This window comes from Triticum aestivum, chromosome 7B (genome assembly GCF_018294505.1).
Source record: "Triticum aestivum cultivar Chinese Spring chromosome 7B, IWGSC CS RefSeq v2.1, whole genome shotgun sequence".
Classification (NCBI taxonomy): Eukaryota; Viridiplantae; Streptophyta; class Magnoliopsida; order Poales; family Poaceae; genus Triticum; species Triticum aestivum.
In genome coordinates this window covers 318124574-318150732 of record NC_057813.1, presented here as the reverse complement: position 1 = coordinate 318150732, position 26159 = coordinate 318124574, and the positions used below count along the sequence as shown (strand labels likewise).

The following is a 26159-nucleotide window of genomic DNA, read 5'->3' as shown; positions in this document are numbered from 1 at the left end:
CCTTAGGAGACTCAAGTCACCACTCAAGCAACCACAAACATTATATGGATTGAAAATGGGTTAAGTTGCGGAAAGCGATGGTGGTATGGCGGATGATATGGTGGATGGCCTATGCAAAGATGCCAAAATGCCAAATTTTTCATGGAGTCAAATGGTGGTAAAACCAAGATGAGCAGCTCAGGCACGTCGCTAGCTTTTCAACGAGCCAAAGAACACCCAGATCGGAGTTCGGGAGTGAAAGTTATGAGTGAAAACGTAAAGTGCACGCGGCTGATTCTAGGGGGTGCGGGTGTCCGGGGGTGGAAGGTGCGGGCACCCAGGGTGGTCCGAGGCAAACAGCCCGGGGGTGTGGGTGCCCGGGGTTTGGGGTGCGGGCACCCGGGGTGGTCAGCAGGGTGGGCAGGTGGGGGGGGGGTCCGGGTGCCCGTGGGTGTCGGATTTGGGCGGAAATTCGTGGGAAAATGGGAGAAATTGGTGGATTTCGTGGAGAGAAAGGTGAAGATGGATGGGGGGAATGCTAGATCCACTTGAAACCAAACAAATCCATGGATCAAATCCAACAAAATCTCATCAAACCAACAAACCACAAAAAAAAATTGGGGCTATTTTTGGTGGGGAATTTTCGAAATTGGGGAAGAACACACAAAATTAGGCTAGAGAACAAGAAGGGGGGCTCCAATTTCGTGAGAAACCAAGGCTCATGATACCAAGATGTTGTAGGGTGGAACCCTAAGTGAAGATATTTCACGAATTGGAGGGGAATCCCCAAGAACAAGATGAACACAAGAGAGAAAACAAGAGGAACACTCAAGAACAAGTCCAATCACACATCCACTAGACCAACAAACACACAAGATCCACAAGGTACATGAACAATCAAAGGGAAACAAGATACATGGTAGAGTTCATCCCAAATTCTATGAAGGAGATGAGGGCTTGATGATCTAGGTAGATCCTTCCCTCGAGGGGGGCTTGAATCCCTAGGGATCTTCTCCAATGGAGGTCTTGTACTCCAATGGAGTCTTCTCTCTCAAGAGGAATCCCACAAGGGGAGGTACATGAGCTAAGCTCTATGATTTGTGTCTATCCTTAGCTATCCTCTAAATGAGCTAGGTGATGCCCTTATATAGTTTAGGGACAAAATAAGAGAGGAGGGGGGATACAAGGGCAAAGCCCCAAGGAGGCACGCAGGCTCTCGGTGTGGTGCGGGCACCCGGGGGACTCAGGCCCGGGCACCGGTGGTCGGTGCAGGGGGCTGGGCGGCTTCGGCCGGGCACTCGGGGGTGTGCTGGGCCGACGCGGGAGGTGGCCCGGGCACCCGGGGCAGCGAGGCCGGGCACCCGTAGTGGGCTGGGCCAGCGGCTGGAGGTGACCCGGGCACCCGGAGCTGCGGGGCCAGGCACCCGTAGTGGGCTGGGCCGGCGGCTGGAGGTGACCCGAGCACCCGGGGCCGGCTGGGGGCGACGCCCAGGCAGCGGCCGGACACCCGGTGCCAAAGAGTTCGGGCACCCGGGGTGTCCAGGGAGCTCCGACTCCTCTTGTTCTTCTCGCTTCTCTGTTCTTCTTGTGTGTCCAGGTCTTCGTCCTCTGTAGTTCTTCGGTGAACTTGGTGATTCCTCCGTGCTTCATCGTGACAATATCCGAAGTACCTAAGAATGCATAGTGTATCTCTTTGAGGTAGAAAATCCATTCTCATGTGAAACCGACCGAAACTCGAAGAGGAAAGAAGTGACCTCGTTCTCAATGTTTCGTGCATGTGCTCTTATCATTGGACCTCTTGATGCTTGCGGTGGTGATGGAGTGTCGGTGCGAGTGGTCGAGGGATGCTCTGCATCATTTAGTCAGCTAGGCCTGACACTTTTCCAGCTCTTGAGACAACAGATTGTTCTTCTCTGTGAGCACCTGGTCATATAACGATCCTTAAATCAGTTGTACCAACTGTTTCAAGTCTCGGGGGCCACTGTATATGAATATCAGTTCTGCACAAATGTGTACTTACCCGCATATCTTTCAAATACTGATATGTGGCTCTGGAAAGCCCATCTCTAACAGCTCGGATGTATGCATCACCCGAGTTGAAGGCATTGAAAGCTTCTTTTGAAAAACCAGGGTCGCGAAGAGCGGCCTGACGGCGTTGATGATTCATGGCGCTCTCCACTTCGGAGTTTGTGGCGGATATTTTATCCAAATCCTCCACATAAGGACAATCCGGTGTCATTTCCGCGTTAGCCTCTGTCCTCATGGTAGGGTCCGAAATCCGGCTAGTAGAGGCATGACCGGCAGGATCCCCGGACACTGTCCGGCGAATGTTTTTTCTGATAAGACACAACAGATAATGTCATACTTTAAGATGACGGCCATGGGCATATTTAAAACCATACCTCTTCAATGAAGGCTCGGCCATAGTTCTATTTTCCTTCCTCTTTGGAAGCCTGCCCGTCCTTGGCGCCGCCTTCTTGCGCGCCGATCGCCTCCCCTTTAGAGCATGATATGCTGCGGTGGGTAAGGCAGAAAGAGGGAATTCTCTCAAAGGACAAGTCTCCTGATTACTTACATGCGTCGCAGGGAGGAGGCCGGGATAGTCGGCAGTGATGGCCACTTTGGTGCCATCATAGCTCGCTTGGTAAAAAACCCCTTCCCCGAGCTCCACGAATATATCCGGATCCTCTTCGAATCCGGGGTCGAGGGCCTGGTTGTGATCCTCTGGCTGTGGTGCGGGGCTGTGGATCTCCCTCGTGACTTTCCGCCATTCCTGTTATAAATGACGGATTAATATTTGTGAAAAAGGATTCAGGGAGTTGACAGAGTAGAGTGGTGAGACGGAAACTCACCCAGCTGGGAGGGTTATACATGGAAAATCCACCCCTGGGCTTAATATGGATAAACTCCTCCTCCCCCCCTTATATAATCCGGACAGTATTTTTGCTAAAGCAGCATAAGTGTCCGGACCCTTTTGACCATAGCGGGTGGCATCATCTTCTCCATTAAAGTGCCACATGGGGCTCCCTCGGTATTGGAGTGGCTGAACCCCTCGCATTATGGATATCACCATAACCTCGACTATCGACAATTCGGATTGAGCGAGCATCTTTATCTTGCTCATCAGTTGGTGGAATTCCGTGCTATCTTCTTCCCTAGGGCTCCGAGGACGCCAGTTGAGGCGCTTCTTTTTGAATATTCGGGAAGACCCCTCCGGATTGGATCAGGAAGGGAGGCGTCTTCAATATAAAACCATTCGGAAGACCATTCTTCGGATGCCTTCTTCGGTGTACCGGATAAGTATCCGGTCCCAGCGATGCGCCATATCTCGGCTCCGCCCACTTGGAATATTGATCCCTCCTGATTACGAGGGATGAGGCAAAATAGCTTCTTCCATAACTCGAAATGAGCTTCGTAGCCCAGAAATAGCTCGCAAAGAGCAACATAACCCGCAATATGCAGGATAGAGGCAGGTGTAGAGTTGTGCAGTTGGAGGCCATAGTGCTCCAGAAGCCCCCGGAGGAACGGATGGATTGGAAATCCACCGCCTCTCAATAAATAGGGAACAAAGCATACTTGTTCCCCCCTGGATGGGTTGGGGAACTTCTCCGCCTGCTCCCTTCCGTCGAAGGAAGCCAGTTCGGCTTGAACGGGGACTAGATCTGCGGGGGAAAGAAATCCCTGGGTCTGCAGCTTCACCATCTGGCTGTGGGATACTGAACACTTTTCCCAATCACCCTGTTTGGGGCCGCGAGGGCGAGAGGAAGAGCTGGGAGTGCTAGCCATGTTGGGGTGGTTTCTGCGAGCAAGCTCCGAGGATTTCTCGTTTGGGAGGAGATGGTGTGGATTAGATCTGAAGATCCCCGTCTCTTTAATAGACAATTTTCTTATGTGGTCAGGGTGGTAAATGCAAAGATGCCCCGACCTCTCGTATTCACTCAACACGGGGAAGCTGAAATGATGAAGGTGCGGAAGCCGAGGAGCGCATCATTAAATGAAAAGCCGGACATCGTTGTTCAAGTCAGGTACTTTGAAGTATTCGGAGAAGGAACCCGTCTTGCAATGCCGAAGACAATCTACGCACCGGACTCATCATCATTGAAGCCTGGTTTGGGGGCTACTGAGGGAGTCCTGGATTAGGGGGTCCTCAGACAGCTGGACTATATAGTTTAGCCGGACTGTTGGACTATGAAGATACAAGATAGAAGACTTCGTTCCATGTCCGGATGGGACTCTCCTTTGCGTGGAAGGCAAGCCTGGTGATGCGGATATGTAAATTCCTTTCTCTGTAACCGACTTTGTGTAACCCTAGCCCCCTCCGTGTCTATATAAACTGGAGGGTTTAGTCCGTAGTGACAACAATCATATCCTCATAGGCTAGACTTCTATGGTTTAGCCATTACGATCTTGTGGTAGATCAACTCTTGTAATACTCATATTCATCAAGATCAATCAAGCAGGAAGTAGGGTATTACCTCCATAGAGAGGGCCCGAACCTGGGTAAACATTGTGTCCGATAATGGCCTCATGAGCTATCTTTAGCACATTATGGGATACTAGAAGATCATCATGAGAGCTTGAGAGCTTTTCATGACTTTCTTCCAATTTCCTATAATTGCTAGATAGCAACTCAAGTTGAGCCCGTAGCTCAACATTCTCCTTCAAAATGGATGCTTCACAAGTAATAGAGTTAGTAGCACAAGCACCATCAATAATAGCAAGAGGAGAAGGCAACTTGGCAAGCTCTTTTGAATATGAAGCTTTAAGTTGTGCATGAGACTCGGTGAGTTTGATGGGCTCACTCTTAATGACCCTTGAGCCATTATCGAGGAGCCCAGAGTCCTCAAGGAGTTTAGCATGCACAACTTCAGGCTTCTCATTTTTATTTTCAAAAACATTGGCCACCTGAACAGCTCTATCATGAGATTCCTTCACTCTAGATAATTCTAGAGCAAAAGTCTCCTCAAGAGATTCCTTGGTGGTTTGTTCAAGTTCGAGATCTTGGGAGAGGTCCGCAATCTCATTAGCATAATCACGCTCATGACCATCCATTTTATCAATGGTAACCTCATTATCCTCAAGACAAGATTCTAACTCATCAATATATTTCTTGCCCTCAATAGCAATAGACATGATTTCCATGAAGTTGGAATGAGCAATTTTATTCTTAAGAAGAGCTTTAAAAATCATTTCCCCCTTAATTTTTGAGGATGCAACATTATCATTCTCTTCATCATAATCAACATCATCATCATTCTTGCCATCAACAATATCATCACAAGATATATTGGGATTCAAAGTGGGAGATACCTTTGAAGCCCTAGCCATAAGGAAAATTGCAATAGATGATGATGTAGGATCCCTTAAAGCACCATTCAAGACCACATCTTGTTCCAGGGGTGTTGGGTTTCCTCTACATTGTTAGCACAACAATTCGAGGAAATAGATGCATTTTTATCATGGCAACAAGACATAGTAAGCATATTATCATGAGATTTAGTCAAGCAATTTCTACATGATGTGCAAGGACTATCAACACAAGCATGTGAAACATTTGGAGCGCTCGAAGTGCTAAAGTCCAAAGATGAAGCATTGCAATAAGAAAGTGATGAGGGATTATCAACAATAAGACCACTATCATCATTGCAATGAACACCACTACTCACCATGTCATTACCTTGTGGCAAACCACATATGTAGGTGAAGTAGAAGAAGTTGAGAACACAACATGGCCGGAGGTGGAGGCAGAACAATCATCCCCACAAAACTTGGACACGCCATATTTATCTTGAAGCTTTGTCCACAACTCATGAGCATCCCGAAATGGCATGAGTTGAAATATAAATACATTGCTCAAAGCACCAAAAAGCACATTAGAAGCTTGAGCATTGAGATAAGAGTTTTTCTCATCCTCTAAAGATAATCATTGAGGATTCTTTGGAGGAGAAAAACCCATATCTACAATTCGCTCTAAATTTGGGTCCATGGCCCTAAAGAGATTACGGATGTGAATTACCCAAACATCAAAAATTGTGGCATTGAAACTAAGAGTGTCATTGAATCCTAATCCCCTAGTTGACATCTTTACTCTCTAGGCGGTTAAGCCTATCAAAGAGAGACGAGGCTCTAATACCAATTGAAAGATCGAGGATGTCGCCTAGAGGGGGGGTGTGAATAGGGGGTTTAAAATAATTATGGTTTAGGCTTGAACAAATGCGGAATAAATCTAGCGGTTAATTTGTCAGGCACAAAACCTACAACAACTAGGCCCACCTATGTGCACCAACAACTTATGCTAAGCAAGATAAACTACTAGGTGATAGCAAGATATATGAGAAGAAGCAATATGGCATCACTAAGTAAAGTGCATAAGTAAAGGGATCGGGTAAGAGATAACCGAGGCAAGCGGAGATGATGATGTATCCCGAAGTTCACACCCTTGCGGGTGCTAATCTCCGTTTGGAGCGGTGTGGAGGCACAATGCTCCCCAAGAAGCCACTAGGGCCACCGTAATCTCCTCACGCCCTCGCACAATGCAAGATGCCATGATTCCACTAAGGGACCCTTGAGGGCGGTCACCGAACCTGTACAAATGGCAACCCTTGGGGGTGGTCATTGAACCCGTACACTTTGGCAACCCTTGGGGGCGGTCACCGATACCCATCAAATTGCTCGGGGCAATCCACAACCTAATTGGAGACCCCGACGCTTGCCCGGAGCTTTACACCATAATGATTGAGCTCCGAACACCGCCAACCATCTAGGGCGCCCAGGCACCCAAGAGGAACAAGCTCAAGGGTACCAAGCACCCAAGAGTAATAAGCTTCTCAACTTGTAACTTCCATGTATCACCACAGAGAACTCAAACCGATGTACCAAATGCAATGGCAAGGGCACACGGAGTGCCCAAGTCCTTCTCTCCCAAATCCCACCAAAGCAACTAATGCTAGGGAGGAAAATGAGAGGAAGAACACCAAGAACTCCAAGATCTAGATCCAAGGGGTTCCCCTCACATAGAGGAGAAAGTGATTGGTGGAAATGTGGATCTAGATCTCCTCTCTCCTTTCCCACCAAAACTAGCAAGAATCCATGGAGGGATTGAGAGATAGCAAGCTCGAAGAAGGTCAACAATGGGGAAAGAACACGAGCTTCAAGAGATGGGGAACCATTGGGGAAGAAGACCCCCTTAAATAGGTCCCACGAATCTGCCCGTTATGTGCAGAAAACTGTAGGACCGGTACAACCAGTGCACAAACCGGTACAAACATTCAAAGAAGAGGAAAACCAACCTGTAGGAAAAAACCCTAAGCAGTACAACAGCCCGGGGAACCGTTAGTACCGGTCAAACTGAACTAACCGGTACAACCGGCCCACAACCGCCCAACAACCGCCCGCTCCACAACAGAAACTAGTCCGGTGAGCGGTACATGGGTGGTACAACCTCCGGACCAAATCTGGAGCGGTACAACCGCTTCAAACGTCGGTTGCACCGGTCAACCGGTACAACCTCTATATGGGGCGGTACAACCTCTCTATGTAAAATAGGTAAGAACAAAACAACCATAACTTTCACATACGAGCTCTGAATTCGACGAAATCAAGTTTGTTGGAATGCTAAAGACAAGAGCAAACACAATCTTGATAGAAATATCAAGAAATAGCAATTGAGAAAATACCCAAAGTAAAATGGTGAGAACCCTTTCTCAATAAAGACCGGTAAAAACTCCAACACCGAAAACAGAAAATAAGATGCATATGAAATCGGTTTTCGATGAACTCAAGCTTGTCATGAAGATGACCATAAGCTCCAAACCTCACAAGAAGAAGAACCAAACAAGAACCAAGAGAGATGATGCAAGGATGCAAAGGTGACCCGTCTTTCGATGAGATGGTGATTATCGTTTCGGAGGAGTAGACTTTGACGATCCGACTACGAACGTGCGAGGACATCGTGCCTTAGCAATCGCTAAACCAACTCCAAGAGGTTATTGACCACGCCGGAGCACGATCAACCTGACCACGAAGGTCTATTTCCTGCAAGCAAACGAAGAATAAGCAAGAAACTAAGATTGCAATCTGGATATTGCGAATATAAAACGAAAGCTTTATTGATCAAGGTGGGGTTCCGTGACGCCTTGGTCTGGTCGTTGAACACAAACAAAGTACGCGAAGTTGCAGCTGTGGCGAACTTTTAATCTAAACAAAATCCAAAGTCTAAACGACGCCCTAAGGGATGTATATATGGAGGAAGGGGGGGGGGATTTTGTGGCCCTTGAAGCAGGGGTCCGAGACCAACCCTAACTCTGGTTTTCCCACACATGCAAACTCTAAAAACAACCTATACTCAAGTATTTCGAATTTAGATGGCCCTGGCCCAATAATAAGGCGATGCAACGCCTATAATAGCCGCTGGACAAAATTTAGGAAGTGACATCTTGTATATTTTGTCCAAGCCTTCATGCACTTATTATGGTGGCTTCAAAGTCTTGAAATCATCACTTGAAACTCCATCCTTGTTCCCCTTGCGCATGCCATCATCTCCATGCCCAAGGTTTATCTTTCTTGTCCAAGTTAGGTCCTTCATTTGTAAGCAAAACAAATGTATCTAATTTAGGCAACATCATATTCTCATGAACATTAGAATCGTTTCCAAGAAATGAAAGTACTTGGTCGTGCGCGAGCTCTAGTAATTGGTCCAGTATGTATAACAGCAGGGACTGTGGGTGTAACAATGGTATTGATGTCCTCATCATCTATATAAAGGGGAGTGGGCGCACCAGTTAGGGTTAATCTTTTCCCACCCTGGATAGCCGCCGCCACTCCCCACGCCCATGCCGCGTGACCGACCTAACAGACCGCCGCTCGACGCTACTCCCCGTACATGCGGATACCTTGGAGGCATCGCATCTGCGGTGCTTGGACGAACCGTCTGAGGGAACCGCGAGGTGCCGTTCGCGGGTCTCTGCTGTTCGCGGGAGATCAGCAACGCGAGGAGACGGAACGAGAGATCGACTACACGCATCACCAACTCCACTTTCGCTGCGGTGACTGCGCGTCTTATGGTAAACCCGGTCTCGTAATCTATTTCGAGCAGCATGATCTTGGGTGCGTGGTATAATTTTTTTATTTGGCGCTAGCGTAGAGTATCGCGTGTTCCAACATTATCTAGACATAGGTGAGGGGAAAGGTAGGAGGGGAGGAGGAAAATTGGCGGCAACACGCGCCTGGCGACGAGAATGGGATGCAAGAGGAGGAGGACGGATGATGGCAGCGTAGAGGACGAGCTAGTGTTAGGGATCGCGGCTAGGCCGCGAGGTTGACGCAACCACGCAAGTGCAGGATGACGCAACTAGGTTTTTACTCTACACAGTGCTGCTCCCATTTTATATCCATATATGAAATGACAAAAATGCCTCAGTGGGGGCAAGGATATTACATTTTGATGCAATTAAAATTTATCCGACGACTGAAGTTAATCCGGCAAATATCCAAACATAGTGATTTGGATCGAGATCCGACGGTCTGTGTTCGCGAGGAGATTCCAATCGAACGGCCGAGAAGCTCTAAGCTCCGAGGAGGCACATGTTTACACGTGAATGGGATGGGATGGGATGCACGAGATCCCTAACCCCAGTCCGCTCAACGCCATGATGGACTCTTCCTCTACTGCCTCCGCCTCCGCCCCTGCTCCGGCTGCCTCCACCCACAGCAGCGATAGCGGGGGGCCCGCCGCTGCCCTGTCGGCAGCGGTCGCCACGGCATCCCGGCGGTTTCAGCACCTGCTGGACCGGTCAACTCCGTACGTGGGCCGCCGTTGGCTGGGCCTCGCTGGGGTAGTGTTGGTGTACGCGCTGCGCGCGTGGTTCGTCGGCGGCTACTACATCGTGACCTATGCCCTCGGCATCTACCTCCTCAACCTCCTCATCGCCTTCCTGTCGCCTCAGGTCGACCCCGAGCTCGCCGAGGTGCTCGGCGAGGGGCCCGCGCTCCCCACGCGCTCCTCGGATGAGTTCCGTCCTTTCGTCCGCCGCCTGCCCGAGTTCAAGTTCTGGTGCGATCCTTTGCTCTTGCCCGCGTAAACCGGATCCTGTGATGTGTCATAGTTATTGCACATCTAAGTGACTCAATCAAACTAGAAAGACAGAGGAAAAAGATAAAAGAAAATGCTTGCATGGTTCTTAGCATAAAATCAATGACATAGGACTTAGATGTGCAATACTTAGAGCACATCTAGATGTGCTTTAGCAAAACTGTATGTTTAATAGAGTAGCTGGGTAGATGCGTTTTTCTTGCTTGCTTGATGTGTGTTAGGGTCTTCTCTGTATGTGCTATGATGGTCCGCGAGGATCTTTGAACGCTCCGTTGAGATTTGATGTTACTTTGAATGTGCTGTCTTTTTCTATCAGTGCTGGCAACTAACCTACAGACAAATCGCTAGGGATGGGATGTACAGAATAATCCTCCCCGTGAATTTCAACTAACCTCCCCGTAATCCTAACTGACCCCCCCCCCCCCCCCCCCCTTCTCCCCTAAATTAATCTCGTAGGATTTCTCCCGTAAGTTTTGTATTACTCGGGAGCTTGAGATCTTGATAATATGTGAGAGGTGATGGGGTTATTTCATGTCAGAGTTTTTCTTTTTTGAGGGTAGAACTTCTTGGGTCGATAGGTGAGCAGCCAATTTCTGTCTTGGTTGATTGCGAAATTTTCGGAGACTGATGCGGGAGTGGGACTTAGCTGGTTCCTGCAAAACTCTTGTGCAGCCATGCATGACTGCTTGCTATCTATTTGCTCATTTTATGGCTATGTTCCATGTAGGTTATCTATTGTGAAGGTGGGAGCTTGTTTGTGATTTCAATGCATGAACACAGTCGCACTGGTCTTTGATTCTGTGAATTCTGTTGGCTTGCTTCGGAGCTGCAATTTGGCATGGGATCCAATTTTGTTTAGCATAGGTGTTCAAAGTAGTGGGGAAATAAAATCCAGTGTAAAACACAAAATAACTTTTGCTATTTTCCGAACTTTATGTATTTAGGGCAAGTTCTTTTCATCTTCTGAGACAACTTCTGGGTTGCGGAATCTTGAGCTGAAAAGAACTAGAAAAAGCCTCCTAGCTGCCAGCTCATGGCCTCTGTTTCCCTCACAAAAATTGTTGGATGGAGAATTGGCGCCACTCCCAATTTCCAGTTGATTCCTGAACTTATGTAACTTGAACAAATGTTTATTTGGCTTTGCCCCCCTTTTCATCGTTTTCTACCTAGCGCTACCACCTCGCCCCACCGAATCCCCAACACCGCTGCTGCTCGCCCTGCTCCCGCCTTACCTCGTCGCATCGACCGGTGCAACTGCTCGTCCCTGACGCTGATCCGCCTCCTCTTCTTCAATGCCGGTGGACGCATGGGAGTCGGAGGCGGGCGCGCTTGGCAGGTACTGCACCCTATCACCGGCGCGCTGGCAGGCTGGCACGTGGCGCTGAACAACAACATGTTGGACCAGGGCGAGGGCGCCCACCGCAGCTCTGTGGGCGTGGGCACGTGTGGTGAGGGCACCAGGGAGCACCGGCTGAGGGTGCCACCTCCCCCTCCTGACGCTTCTGTCATGTGCTGCATCGCGACAATGCCGTAGAGCATGCTGGTGGTGGGCACGAGCTAGCACCCGTGGTCGGCTGCAGGAGCGTTGTGGCCATGAGCTTGTTGCTGTGAAGCTTCTGGTCGCTGTCACCATTTTGCTTATCATATTCAATCTTCAGTTCCGTAGGATTGGGCGTCCAGGCTCCAGTTTTGATTATATTTTGAGTGGTACGGGTACGCAGGAACAGAATGTTTGTTATGTGAATGTTGTGACCAATTTTGATGCTAAGTTGGCAGTGGGCATGCTATTTGGGTGTGGTTATTTCTTATTTGGACTATTATGTTTAGTAGATAGAGGACATGCTATGTGATGTGGTGCTATGTGAATTTTGATGCTTAGCACACAGTGGGCATTATAAACATTTCAGCACACAACTCATACAACAATCTCGGACTGCAATAGCTGAAAAGAACTGGACAACTGAATCTGTACGCAACTGTTTCTGTGGGCAGTTTCTCAGAATAAAATTCTGGAGAATCTGGAGCTGAAAAGAATGAGCCCTTGGTATGATCTACTGAACATTTTCCTATTTCCCATCTTTTTTTTCTGAATTGCCGAACACTTCCCTATCCCCATCTTGGCGCGCACTCCTTCTCTTACAGCTAGCAAAACTGAAGCTTTGGTGCATGCATGCAAGTATAACAAAAAAAGATGATGTCAGCAAATATTATTTTATTTTGAAAAATCAGAATGATTTAACTCCCAAATAGTATTATCCAATTTACGATCCGTTTTCATCATTAAGTTCGTCATGACGAGATCTTTGAAACTAGATCTCATATGGGTATGCCCTGACATCTCTTTTTCGGGTTAAAAATTAGGAAGCTGCAACATGTTACTTACAAGCTACTCGCAAGTAGTTATTCAACATGAAAACTAGAACTCTTGGAATGTTTCAGCGACTTTTGAGAGCTCAGAAGTTATCATTGTTACTATATAAGTCATTGTTATCGTCTTGAAAAATTATCTCGGTTGGATGTCTAATCAAATTTTTGGGAGCTTAGAGATTACCAAGCCAAGTAAATGTGTCAGTTACCAGATAGCAATGTTTAGGATATCGGTAAATTGGTACCATATTAGTCGGGTGCTGAGTACGGATAAATAGGAGAATTTTCCAATTAATCGGCCAATGAATCAGTTAATCGGCTATTCGGTGACGCACCGATTAGCGATTAACTGACCGAGATGCCGATTAACTGGCCGATATTTGGAACAATGCCAGATAGTTCAAGATATACTTATCAACTTTAAAACTAAATCTCGCTGGTAGCCAACATTATTTGAGCTACTGGATTGCTCACAGTCCAAACAGTAATGTGTGAGCTAGGTAGCGATTGCCTCGAAAATAGATCTCACCAGAACCACCATTACTTCTCACTAGTATGGTGGTGACTGTGACATAGTATGCTGGTTAACTCTCATGGTGATAACTGTTGTAGCATGAGAAACTTGGGACCTACATAATTGCCATGTTGGTAAGTATAATTTGGATGTTGGGTAACTATACTGAGTGGTTATCAGGTCACTAAAGTTACCGAAGTACTCACAAGTTGTCCTATATCTCACTGAACCACCATGTAAATACATCACTACAATGGTGGTGGTGACTATGACCTGTTATACTAGTTAACTACAATTGTTTCATGATGTAACTTAGCTTAAGGAGCCGTGTAACTACGTAATTGCTATGTTAGTAACTGTAGCATAAGAGCTGGGTAGCTACATAATTGCTTTGTAACTGTAGCATGACCAGCATGACCAACTGGGTAGCTGCATAATTGTCATGTTGATAATTGCGACTTACAGTAGTAGTGTTATGATGGTAATTGTACTATGGATAACTGGGTAAATATATCGGCCGTGATACCTGAAACTTGAGCATCAGTGAGAAACTGGGCAACTATATTAGCGTTATGAAGTCTGAGTGACAAATTAAGCTTGAACTACCGAGTAACTACATGGTACTTTGATGGTAACTGTAACCCGGACAACTGGGTAACTAAAAGTGCCATAGTGGTAACTTCAATATGAAAGTTGGGCAGATATGGTAGTGCTTTGATTACAAGTATCTGTAACCAAAATACCTCAGTAACTATTACAATACTAATACTGGGTAGTTACATTGTTTAACAGTAATAACTGTCACCTAGATTGTTGGTAACTCCATCAATTTCATGGAGGCACCGGCTCACATGTGTTGCTTTGCCAAAGCAGCTTCCCCCTCCATGTTGTGTTCCTTTGCACCACCTTCCCCTCCTAACCAAGGTTGTAGACAAATCACTCCTGTGTAGACAGTCTACAAAACCTACAGGATCGGCTGCTAGAGATTAGTTATTCTGAGCACCTCATCAATTAGGCTGCGCTTGAACCGGATTTTGGCGACAAGGCAGTCGTAGGTGCGTGAGGAAAAGAGCTGGTGAAGGCATTGTAGAGAGTATTGGGTGTATGGCATTATGTCGAGCATGTGGTGGGTGAGGCATGGCATAACATTGAAGCTGCACATGTGACGCAGTGGGGAGGGATGCATGCTGGAGCGGGCGAGTTGTCATAAGTGAGACTACATTCGGATCTCCAGCTTGGTACAAACGACTTGAGATGCGCCACATCAGGAGTATGATATGGGTAGGACCATGTTGCCAACTCGATGGAGTGGAAGCTCACGTCATCCAAGACTAGAGGAACCCACCATGACGAACACGTAACCTCTGGTACCTAGCCTGGCCCCCTCAACCTGCCATGGCAGCAAATCCACTTGCCATGGCATTTATGCCACGCCCCATGGGGTCATGTCCCTATCCAACTCGCCCCCAGGCAAGACTAGGAGCCTCTGTCGATGCTGGACAGGACATCTTGGTAGAAAATTTCGGAGTGGAATAGTGTGATGAGAATGTCGGAGAGGGGCAATGCTGGGCGCACATGCGGCTTCGGAACCTGGAAAGAGAAAATATGGGTGCATGGCTGATGATAGAGTCATGGAGTGTGATTGCGGGAGAAAAGTAAGAGGCAATTAAAGAGGGGAGCGACGCATCACCCTTAGATTCTAGATCGGATGGTGAACAGATTGTTTGGCCTAATGGTCGCCACATAATTTTTTCGAACACAAAAATGTACATATCAAGAGTCAAGTAAGGATTTGTGCTCGTGAAAACATCTTAAATGACTAAGAGAAGCTACGGAATAATCAAGTACACTTTTTATTGTGTGACGATCCTTCACGTTCACATTTAGATCTAACTGCTACTGCATTAGACATGAGATGAGAGTAGGAATAGAGTTTGGAGGGTCGGTCGAATGATCTAATATGTCGCTTGCTCATAAGGTAGTTGAATACATGATTTAAGAAATTGGACCATGCTAAAGGTTTGACCCGAGGAGTTTGGAGGGTCACTCAAATGAGCTAATATGTCGCTTACTCATAAGGTAGTTTAATACACGATTTAAGAAATTGGACCATGCTAAAGGTTCGACTCGACATACATTGACCCAAAATATACTATAACGATACCACGTTTGTTTTTATCCTACTTTTAGATAATTTTATTTAAGTATATTAGAAATATTAAATCTCCTTAACACAATAAATAATCTTCTTTTAGTGTGGGTACAAGCAGACAATCCAGAAATAGGCAATCGACTCACTGCTGACATTTATTTTGAGGAGGATTTTCAAAGGAATAAGGACAAAATACAACAAACGAAAATCAAAGTAAGAACAAAAAAACAGGTGTGGCAGTGAACTTATGCTAGATGCATGCCAGTTGACCTATTGATTGTTTTCATTTTGCTACTCATTTCTTGCCGAAAAATTCGGGTATGCATCGCTACACCCTTGACACATCACCCAATATGCTAGAGAGCTGAAATTTAGGTGTTTGTGTTAATCCACCATGAAGGCTGATTTTATCATTAAACACGAAACAAGTTTAATTGACGGGATAAACACCTATTACTTTCATATATCCTTTTTGTTTGTTAATAGTACTAAAGGTTATAAATAATGGGATATGTTGGATTAGACTGGTTAGTTATGGGTCGAGGCTAGGTCTAGGTCCATGTGGGGTTGGAGTCGGCTCCTCGGACATGGCTCAAAGCAACTGCCGTAGCAGCTAATGTCCACTGTTCTCTATCTTCTTAGGCCATCCAACGAACCAGCTTAGTGGTCTAAAAAAGACAAACACTAATCAATACTCCCTCCCTCCCATAATATCAGAGTGTTTTTGATACTACACTAGTGTAAAAAATGTTCTTATATTATGGGACGGAGGGAGTAGAAATTAAGGAGTGCACATGCCAGATTGTTCGTACTTCTTCTCGGGCCAAAATCAACAGAGCCATGTTGTCGTTGTTTTGAGACCGACAATACTGTCGAGAGACAACAAATTTGTTCGGAGAGGATGCTAGCGATGAATCGAGATGGTAGCACAAGAAGCAAGCAATTTACCAACACCTTAGCCTATGGTGGTTGTACTGCTTGAGTGCTTGAAGAGATGTGTTTCTTGGGTTATAAGCTTTTTGTGGTGGCGGCGGCCGAGGAAAAAGAAGAGGGGTAGGTAAGACCCTAGCTAGTCGGCTCTAGAATGTTGTCTTTGTTCCACAAGAGCCCCCTAGCTTGCCTAATACTTGGTCGAGCTAGGGTTACATTGCTCGGGTCGGACTAATTGTGGGCTCGCGCCCCTTGGTCCCTTGGTCGAATCGGACCATGCTGTGTGTGGGTAGCCGCCTGCTTCCTTGTCTCCCAAGTTGGTTTGACTCATCACCTTGGTCGATGTTGTAGCTGACCCTATGCTTGCGTAGCATGTCTGAGTGTCATATCCTTGTCAGTAGCCCCTGATTACCGCGTGACCTACCTGACGGGAAGTCGCCTGCCTAGGACTTGTTGAATTTCTGCAAAAAAGGATGAAGAGAGAAGGAAACAAAAGCCTATCGATGACCTCCCCGTCGGGCAAGGACGCCGTGGCGGTTGAGATACGAGCAGGTAAGACTCGATGGTATCCAATTACTTCAAGCGGGTGGAGTCTGGCTATTGTCAGTAGTAGGTCAGTGTCTTGAGTGGCACCTGTTAGTCTCGTTGGGCCGATACAGAGGTAGTGTCCCTGGCGAACACCCTCACATCTCTTTATGGAGCCGAATCTCTAATCACGGTGCCTGATGCCCTTTGTTAGGGGTCCAACTCGTGACCCATGGAGGGTGCACCGTGACCGCCCTACTCCCCAGTGTATCTGGGTAGCCTGGACCGCGGGGGTCAACCATCGATACCCATGATTGACGGCGCCGGAGTCCTGAATAGCCAGTCTTTGGCTAGGGCCTATGGGAGGCTCGCCTCTCAGGTTTTGCAGTCTTGCAAAGTCATGCGTGATGGCTAGGGCCTATTGGAGGCTCGCCTCTCATGTTCTGCAGTCTTTGCGAAGTCCTGCGTGATGGCGCATGCCACATCTGCGTTTCAGCAGCCACGGCAAAAGGGTTGGAAGTTCTCGCCGCCCTGTTGTTGGATTGAATAGGTGGGGGAACGAAAACATGTGTGGCTTGGGCTTACCTCAATCTTCGAGGCAGGGCCATGAATGCGCCGTCTTCTCGGCGACGTGTGTCCACCTTGGTGGGCGCATGCGTGCCAGGGCGGGAAGGTTGGTGTTGGGGCGCGGGGCTCGACGGAAGACGACGCCCGAGTTTCCTCCCGCGTCCCCTTGTATAAATCAAGGGGCAAGGGGAAGGCAATGCCTTTCACCTTTGCAAACCCTTCCCGCGCTGTGGCCCGGCCGATCTCCTCGCGCATCACCCTCCCAAGCTGGTAGCTGTCGCTTGTCTGACCTTTTCCATCTGGTGACGGCCACCGCTAGCCCATTCTTCCACCGCTTCTTCGACCCTAGATCTGCGCCTTTCCCATCTTTTTTTCGACCGCTAGTGAAGCTCCTTTGTTAGTGGCGGACAAATAACCCATCGGGATGCTCTCTGATGTTGCCTGCGGTAGGACGAAGCGTCCGGTGACATCGCAGATGGAGTCTCCCATGAAGCGATGCCGTCCTTTAGCTGGCTCTACCCCGTCGATGCCTTCCGCCGCTAGGTGGGTGAGGCTTGCGAGCCGGATCCCGAGATCCAACGTGTAAACTTGGAATGAACCATGGCGGCAAACTTACTATAGATAGATAAGACCTCACCACGAGAAGATAAAATATATCCATGTGTGTCGAGAGGAATCATTTATAAAGATAATATAGTCGCGATGGCCTCCTTTCCGGGCAAAGGGAGTTGGACCCCGCACTTGACAGTCTCGCTAAGACACACCACCGGAGACAGATCTAAGAACACCATGTCAGACTAAGGATGAGAGGCGAGACCCGCATAAGTGACCAAGGCGATGATGCCATCTTGAGAACAACCCGTAAACAAGGCCAGGCAAAAGGAGTTAGACCCCACACTTGAGTGAACAAGATTGAAGTACGTTGAGGCGGTCTCGCTAAGACACACCATCGGAGACGGATCCAAGAACACCACGTCAAACTAAGGATGAGAGATGAGAGCCGCATAAGTTACAAGACGATGATGCCCATGTTGAGAAGAGCCCGTAAACAAGGTGTCCGAGGCGGACAGACCGGCGGCGGTGGCAGCGGAGGGAATGTGAAGCCAATCAGCTCCCAGAGACCTTGGGAATGATGACAACCCGTGTGACGATCTTGAATAGAGCAAGATTCAAAGTCAAGAATGATCCTACAACCCGAGTCAACAATCTGACCACCAGAAATGAGTTGCATGGTAAGCCAAGGAACATGAACAAGATGAGAAACATGAAAAGACAAGGTGCTAGAATGCCTTGGCCATTGACCGAGAGGGATGTACCATCTACAGTAAGAACATGAAATGAGAATCTAGTGGCCAAATAGAGGACAAAGTTGATGAATCATGAGTCATATAAAAAGATGCTTCAGTACCAAGAATCCACGAAGATGTACCTGCCTGTGTAGAAGGTGGTCTCACAATGCCAAAAGAGTTGGTAGTAGAACCAACAAAACCTGTCAATGGAGAAACGGGATATGTAGCTAGTACGCGTCGTAGTTGCGTAATTTCCTGCTCAGACAGGGGCTCAACTAAAGAGATCGACGTAGATCCACCTGACAATGGAGAACCAGAGGCAACAAACAGGCCGTGAACACACGCAACCTAGTGCTTATTGAAGGACACAGCAGAAGTAGTCGACGTAGAAGCTTCGAGAGAGGAGCAGCCACCATCACTTGTGGAAGCCGCTAGAGTAGGCGGAATAGCATGACCAGTATCACCTGCAGAAGCCAGACGAGGTCGCATGCAGACAAGCACCAAGTGCGAAGGGAAGGCGCATGTGTGAGGCGTAGACAATGGAGCGATATGTATGCACCAACACTGCCGGTGAAAGTCCTGAGGAGTTGGTGTACAATGACAATCACCATGCGCGGAGGTCGCAAGAGGAGTCGTTGAAGAATGACCACCATGGCCTGTGGAAGGTGTGGAAGGCGTCAGAGGGAACGATCTCACATGTGGATGAGCACCAAGCACCGAGGAAAGGCGCATGTGCGAGATGGGATCAATGTAAGGAACTCTGTCAAGAGCCAACGACGGCGAGGGAGGTGTGTACCTGACAAAAACTTCATTCCTGTTTTTTTACTTTGAAGGCCAGTTGAATGCAGTCACGCACAACGCACAGAGACGGGGCATGCATACAAGAGGTCATAGCTGCAGGGACCAGCGGGTAGCAGAAGCAACATCCGACAAGTTGTTGGCGGGAAGCTGCAGGTGCTACAACAGCGGGACGGCTGGATCCATCGACAATCACGGATGGCTGGAGCACTCGTCGACCTCGGACGTGGAGTACGGTGGTAGGGGGTGGGCGATCGGGGACCTGGGGCCCAGCGGGGGGAGGTAGTGGGCGGCAGTGGGGGATAACCTGGAGGGCGGCGGCATGGCTTGACCTGAGACATGCTGAGGTTGGCAACGCAGAGACCTGAGGTGGGAGATGCGAGTTGGATAGAGAAAGAGAAACTGGGATGGAAGGGGGAGGAGGCAGCGATGGCCAGCTAAGGGGAGGATGGTGGTAGCACAAGAAGCTGCGACGGGGACTGCCACGGCCAGCCAAGAGGGGGATGGCGGCGGCATGAGCATGAGATTGGATCGGAGCATGAGTTGCGTGTGCGGAAAAAAATAGCCTAGAACTCTAATACCATGTATGGAAATATGCAACTCGTATACGCAGGTGGCCATAGGCCAGAATATATACATGTATAGGTATGGTACAATATGCAGAAAGCCCCTTATAGAACGGGAAAAATACAAATGGTACACGGCTAAATACTTATAGCTCTAAGAGGCCCTTTGGTTAAAGGTCTAACCCAAGGCAATGCTAAATTGCTAATATCTGCTCTCATAATTTAATACGACAGCAACAACAACCAAACCTTTTAGTCCCAAACAAGTTGGGTAGGCTAGAGTTGAAACCCAGAAGACCTTGAAACTAACTCATGGTTCTGTCACGTGGATAGCTAGCTTCAGCACACCCCTGTCCATGGCTACTTCTTTGGTGATATTCCAGTCCTTTCAAATCTCTCTTAATGGACTCCTCCCATGCCAAATTTGGTCTATGCTGACCTTTCTTGACATTGTCTGCATGCCTTAACTGTCCGCTATGCACTCGCGTTTCTGGAGGCCTGTGCGTATATGCCAACCTCACGTGGCCCAACTTATCCATCCTATTCCAGAGCCGATCCTTGTGTGTCCATATATCCATCCCAAACATGCGCATCTCTGCTACACCTAACAGTTGGACATGTTGTTTAGTTGGGCCAACATTCAACGCCATATGACATAGCGGGTTGAATCGCTGTCCTATAAAACCTGCCTTTTAGCTTTTGTGGCACTCTCTTGTCACACAGAACATGCCAGAAGCTTGGCACCACTTCGTTTCAGGGCGCACCTCTTGGTTGGCTTGCCATATGAGTTATGTTCCTCTTTATGGTTTCTTTTGTTAAACTATTGTTGATATGAGTTAACTCAAAGGGCATATGTCATACAAATTCTAGTTTTTTCTAGAAAAATTCATACAAATTCTAGTTGGTATGGTACACGTATTCTTCTTTAGTTAAACTCTATTGGGTGGCATATTAGCATCATTACAAAAAATATCATTACTTATGGATCATTCCATGGTATAATGTTGTTCTCTGTTTAACTGCTGATTTTTTTGCAAGTTATTCAGTATTCAAGCAGGCACCCTTCAAAGCCTGCATATGATTGCATTCCCTCTAACCAATCCAGTGTCATGCTGTAATCATCACCATTTGTTTTCTTGTAATAGAAGATTTTACAGTGGATAACTTTACCATACCCAGTGTTTGCTGGTTTGAGCCAACCGCACTATTCAGCCATTACAGCACACAGTCAATGGGTTTGACAATCTGCTGCCAGTGGTTTTCTACTTTTAAGCAGTTCTTCTGGTTTCCTGGTTGGTAATATGTGACGTACCCTGCTATTTTTCCATGATAATTCCTCAATATTTTTTTGGCTGTATTGATATTTTCCAAAAATGTTACTGTTGACTTTGCATCTAACGTTGTAAGGTTTGTTGTTTTTGTGCTTTATATTTGTGCCGTTGTTATAAAATCATGTCAGCTGGAAAATTGAGTACCATCTACGTTGGAAGATATTGAACGTTGATTAGCATCTTGCTATTTGCTATGATTATGGTGTTTATTGCACCCAAAAGGACGTTAATCCATGAAAAATACCATTTCGTCAAGGTTTTCCTATGCAGTTGATTTCCTTGAAGGATATAGTTAACTTCTCTTCATTTTTTACGGGGTTATTTTTCTGTGAGTGGGTAAAAGAAATAATTCAACCGATCGTTTGTGTTCCTTGCTAAGACCTTTACTCTGTTTTCTCCTTTGCAGGTATTCTATAGTTAAAGCATTCTGCATTGCTTTTGGCATGACATTCTTCAGTGTGTTCGATGTGCCAGTGTTTTGGCCTATCCTTCTTTTCTATTGGGTGGTGTTGTTTACTGTCACAATGAAGCGTCAGATCCTTCACATGGTGAAATACAGATATGTTCCATTCACCTTTGGGAAACAGGTACCTTAGATAAATCATTTCAGTTAGTTCTACAACTTGCTCACATAATCTTAATATATGTTATGTTGTTGATATTTGGTTTATTTGTCAGCGTTATAATGGGAAAAGGGCAGCTTCTGCAGATGATCTCACACTTCCCAAGGATTAAGTATATGGGAATTTGGAATGGTGAAATGCTTCTGTTAGTTATGAAAACGTAAGAGAGAAATTGCTTATAGTGGCTGCACCCTACCGGTGGCTCCTCACAAAGATCTGAACGTTGCAATGCTAACATCAAGCATTATGACCTCACTGAACCCTGATATCTTCACAGTGCTGAGAATAGGCCTTGGTGGCCTAACCTGGATTTCTGTATTCCCATGGTGTTTCCCCGTAGTGGAGCACGGAGCTAAATGACTGTACACATTTGTTGCTCCGTATTTCATTGTACGTTATATATAACGTGGAGAAGATGGCCCAGAATCCTGTATACTTCCGTCAAATGCTTTATTCAACCATCGTTTCTTGCCGGCGTAATTGTCTTGCTTTTGCAGCGTGAATAATATTGATAGACTTTGTTGAGTTGGTTTACTAGTATTTCTTAACAATTCATTGAGGTAGTACTAACTAAGAAAGGAATAATTTGTCTCATCTACTCCCTCTGATCTAAAATGTCTTGCACACTCTCCGTATCAGTAGTGCCAAAAACGCTCTTATATTATGGGACGGAGAGAGTATATGATGTTTAGTTAAAAACGTCTTATATTTTGGTACAAAGGTAGTATTAGTTTATAGAGGTAGTACAAATTAAGAGGGAATAACAGAGGTCCAAAAAGGGAAAAAAACTTACATAGGGTGTTAGCATTCTAACGTCGGTCCTCAAAACGGACATAGACGTTTCAAAATAGATGACTTAACTTTATACTAACTTTAGTATAAAATTGGATCATCTCGTGGATGCGTGAACGCCGGCTTAAAACGGACATAGTATTTATCTATGGATGTGTGATTCAGGAGTTGGCCATCCAACACTCCTAAATCTTCGCCCAGCATAGAAACAAACTCGAACAATGCAAACATAATTCATGCAATATGATTGGAATTCATGCAAATAGACATATAGGTTTAATATATTTGTCATAAACTAGACGATATTTGTTCGTTCAACTTCAACTAAAACGTAAAAAACCCTAAACTAACTTGTAGCGGACGGTGACCTATGCCTGGCCAGCGGCACCTCCTTGCCGGAGTGGTCCTTCTAGTGGCGGAAAGGCCCAAGGACGTGGCAGCCCTGCCCGACCATCGCCTGACGCTGAGAAGCCACTCCGCTTCCTCCTAGGCCGTGCGGAGGGCTTCCTTGGCCAACGCCGATCAGGAGCCCTGTCCTTGCCCCTGCCAGCGGCACGACAGCGGAGGTGTTTCGGAGCGACCAATCCTCCCAGATCTTAGCGACCGCTTCGTCGAGCTGGTAAGTGGAGAGAAGAGGATGTGGAGTGTGGTGTGGACGGCGCCTGAACCATGCATAAGTAGGCGTGGCCAGGTGAACAAACGGGCAGCCGACTTCAATGCGGCGCACCAGCCAAAGTAGGCTTCTCGGTCGCTGCATCGGCACTGAAGCGACGTCACCCACTCGTCCAGTCTCGTCGCTCTGACCGACATCAATGCCGTGTGGAGTGATGTACACTCTACAGTGGGTTGACCGACATGATTGCACGATGATTGCATCGCGGTGGTCGTATAAGACCCCATATGCAGTACTATTCTAAATATACTTTCAATCCATTTCTAGAATAGAAGCGCATATAGTACCGCAGAAACATATGACTTCATATCATGCACGCGCTGTCTTAGGTCGCGGACTTTACGAGCTGAATATCACAACTGTCAGGGTTTAAGATCCATACATTGTGCTGTTAGCTACGACACTTTGAGAGTTCGGAGAGGGACTGAACGCGTCTAGCTTCCTAGGTCATGATCGATAAGAGGGAGGAAGAACAGAAGGTGGAACACACAAGTACCCAGGTTCAGGCCACCTTGATGGTGTAATACCTTACTGCATTTGCTCTTTATTTCATACTGTGTTTGGATACAATGTGTGACTTGAGTTGCCTATCCCTCACTTTGTGAGTCCGTAGCCTTCCCCTATTTGTAGGGCATGTCGGGACCTCTCGCAGAGGCTCTCATTGGTTAAATATTACATTGGGTAGGCTGGCTCTAGCTTGTACCGACGGAGTATGGCCGTGTGCGCACATGCGTAGGCAAACCACCCTGTAGCCATTGTAGTTGACTTCACCCATACAGAGATCTTACCCGAGCTTGTGCGCGTGGACTAGTCATTTAGCCCCCATCCCTCTGCTGACATGGGCAGTAGTGATCAGGGTATGGGGCGTTTACGAACTAGTCTGAAATCAGGATCCTCTCTCTCCGGGCAGCACCACATCCCGGGAAGCCTTTGTAAAGCGATTCCCGGGAAAAGTTAGACCCTGTACTCAAAACCATTTCATGCATCTTGCGTCACAGTTCACCAGGCTGACTGGAGTCTTTTGGAGCTATGCCCTTGTCGGAGAATACCCATGGGTCCACAGTCGAGACCCAGCGCACCGTGCTAGCAATACCCTGGTTTTGCTTACACTGACAATAGCCCCTGGGCCCATCACCCGCGTTTGCCGTTGTCAGGCACGAGAAGGGAGACAGGGCCTAACTTTCCCTGGGTCTTGACGTGTGGTGGTTGGCTCCGCATGGTCGGTCTGGGTGTCAGTGACTTTTCTGCCATTTCATTTAGTAATATCTTGGTGGATGGTTTTGTCAGATGGAGGTAGCAGGGGCACCTTTAGGCTTTAATGCCTCCTCCTCGAGTTGAGGTAGCAACCTGCGCTTTGGGTAACTTTTGGTTGGGCGCTCGAGTCCGTATTCCTCGGCTGCCAGGACCTCAGTCCATCTATCAGTTAGCAGATCTTGATCAGCTTGAAGCTGCTACTTTTTCTTCAGGCTTTTTGCAGTGGCTATAAGCCGGCGTTTGAAGCGCTCCTGCTCGACGGGGTCCTTAGGCACGATGAATTCTTCGTCACCGAGGCTCACCTCGTCTTCGGAGAGGGGCATGTAATTATCATCCTCCGAGTCTCCATCCATTGCCTGTTTATCAAGGCTATCACGCCCATCCTCCTGTCCGGCTTGCTCGAAGCTTGGCTGGACGGGATTGTTTTCGTCTTTGGCACCATCCGGAGTGCTATTGTCTCTTGTGCCGGCATCGCTATTTTTGCTATGGCGAGGCTTAGAGCGGCGCCGATGATGCCGGTGCTTAGATTACTTCTCAAGGGGATTATCCCCCGTTGCCTCATCGCCATCGCCATCTGTGGGCGTGTCCACCATATATATATATATATATCATATGATGAGGTGGCTGTCCAGCGCCCTGTGGGCGGTGGTTCCTGTTCTTCTTCTGCATCGTCGTCCATACCATCGATGTCTTCGGAGTCGAAGTCGAGCATGTCGGTTAAGTCGTCGACAGTGGCTATTAAGTGGGTGGTGGGTGGGGAACGAATTTATTCATCGTCTGCTTCCCACTCAAGCCGGACATAGTTCGGCCAAGGGTCTCCTGATAGGGAGAGAGATTTCAGTGAATTTAGCACGTCACAAAAAGGTGAGTGCTGAAAGATATCCGCGGAGGTAAACTCCATGATCGGTGCCCAATCAGATTCAATAGGCACGGATGCACGTGGTTCGGAACCTATGATCAGAGACGAGTCTGAGGGTCCGACGACACATATCTCCTTGGAGGCGAGGTCTGTGTTCAGCTCTAGCGCCGATGAGTGTGCGGCCTCCATGGCGGGGTCCATCCACCCATCCTTGGATGGCATGATCTGCTCCGGATTAAAAGCCAGGGCAGCCCTAGGTGTGATTCCTGAACACCGTCCGATGGCAGATCTAAGTCATGCTCATCGTGACTGCTCGGCGCGCCTGCCATGGGCTCGAATCCGTCGAAGATCAAATCTCCGCATATGTCGGCAGTGTAGTTCAGGCTTCCAAACCTGACCTGATGACCAGGGCGTAGCTATCGATCTGCTCCAGACGTCCAAGCGAGTTGGCCCGCAATACGAAGCCGACGAATATGAAGATCTGTCCGGGGAGGAAAACCTCACCCTGAATCGCATCGTGGCAGATGATTGAAGGAGCCATCAAGCCTTATCGTGACGACACAGTGGAACTCTCAATGAAAGCACCAATGTCGGTGTCAAAACCGGCGGATCTCGGGTAGGGGGTCCCGATCTGTGCGTCTAAGGATAATGGTAACAGGAGGCGGGGGACACAATGTTCCCAGGTTCGGGCCCTCTCGATGGAGGTAATACCTTACTTCCTGCTTGATTGATCTTGATGATATGAGTATTACAAGAGTTGATCTACCATGAGATCGTAGAGGCTAAACCCTAGAGGCTAGCCTATGATTATGATTGTTGTTCTACGGACTAGACCCTCCAGTTTATATAG

General features: G+C 47.5%; 1 protein-coding gene across 1 annotated transcript; it reads left to right on the top strand.

Annotated features, from left to right (window-relative positions):
* Window positions 1-9560: 9560 nt before the first annotated feature.
* Window positions 9561-22208, top strand: LOC123156052 (protein RER1A). The gene is made up of 3 exons (XM_044574220.1): window positions 9561-10030; window positions 21515-21695; window positions 21787-22208. Exons 1-3 carry the CDS (start codon window positions 9576-9578, stop codon window positions 21841-21843), a joined length of 693 nt encoding a protein of 230 aa, XP_044430155.1. The 5' UTR covers window positions 9561-9575; the 3' UTR covers window positions 21844-22208.
* The last annotated feature ends 3951 nt before the right edge of the window (window positions 22209-26159 follow it).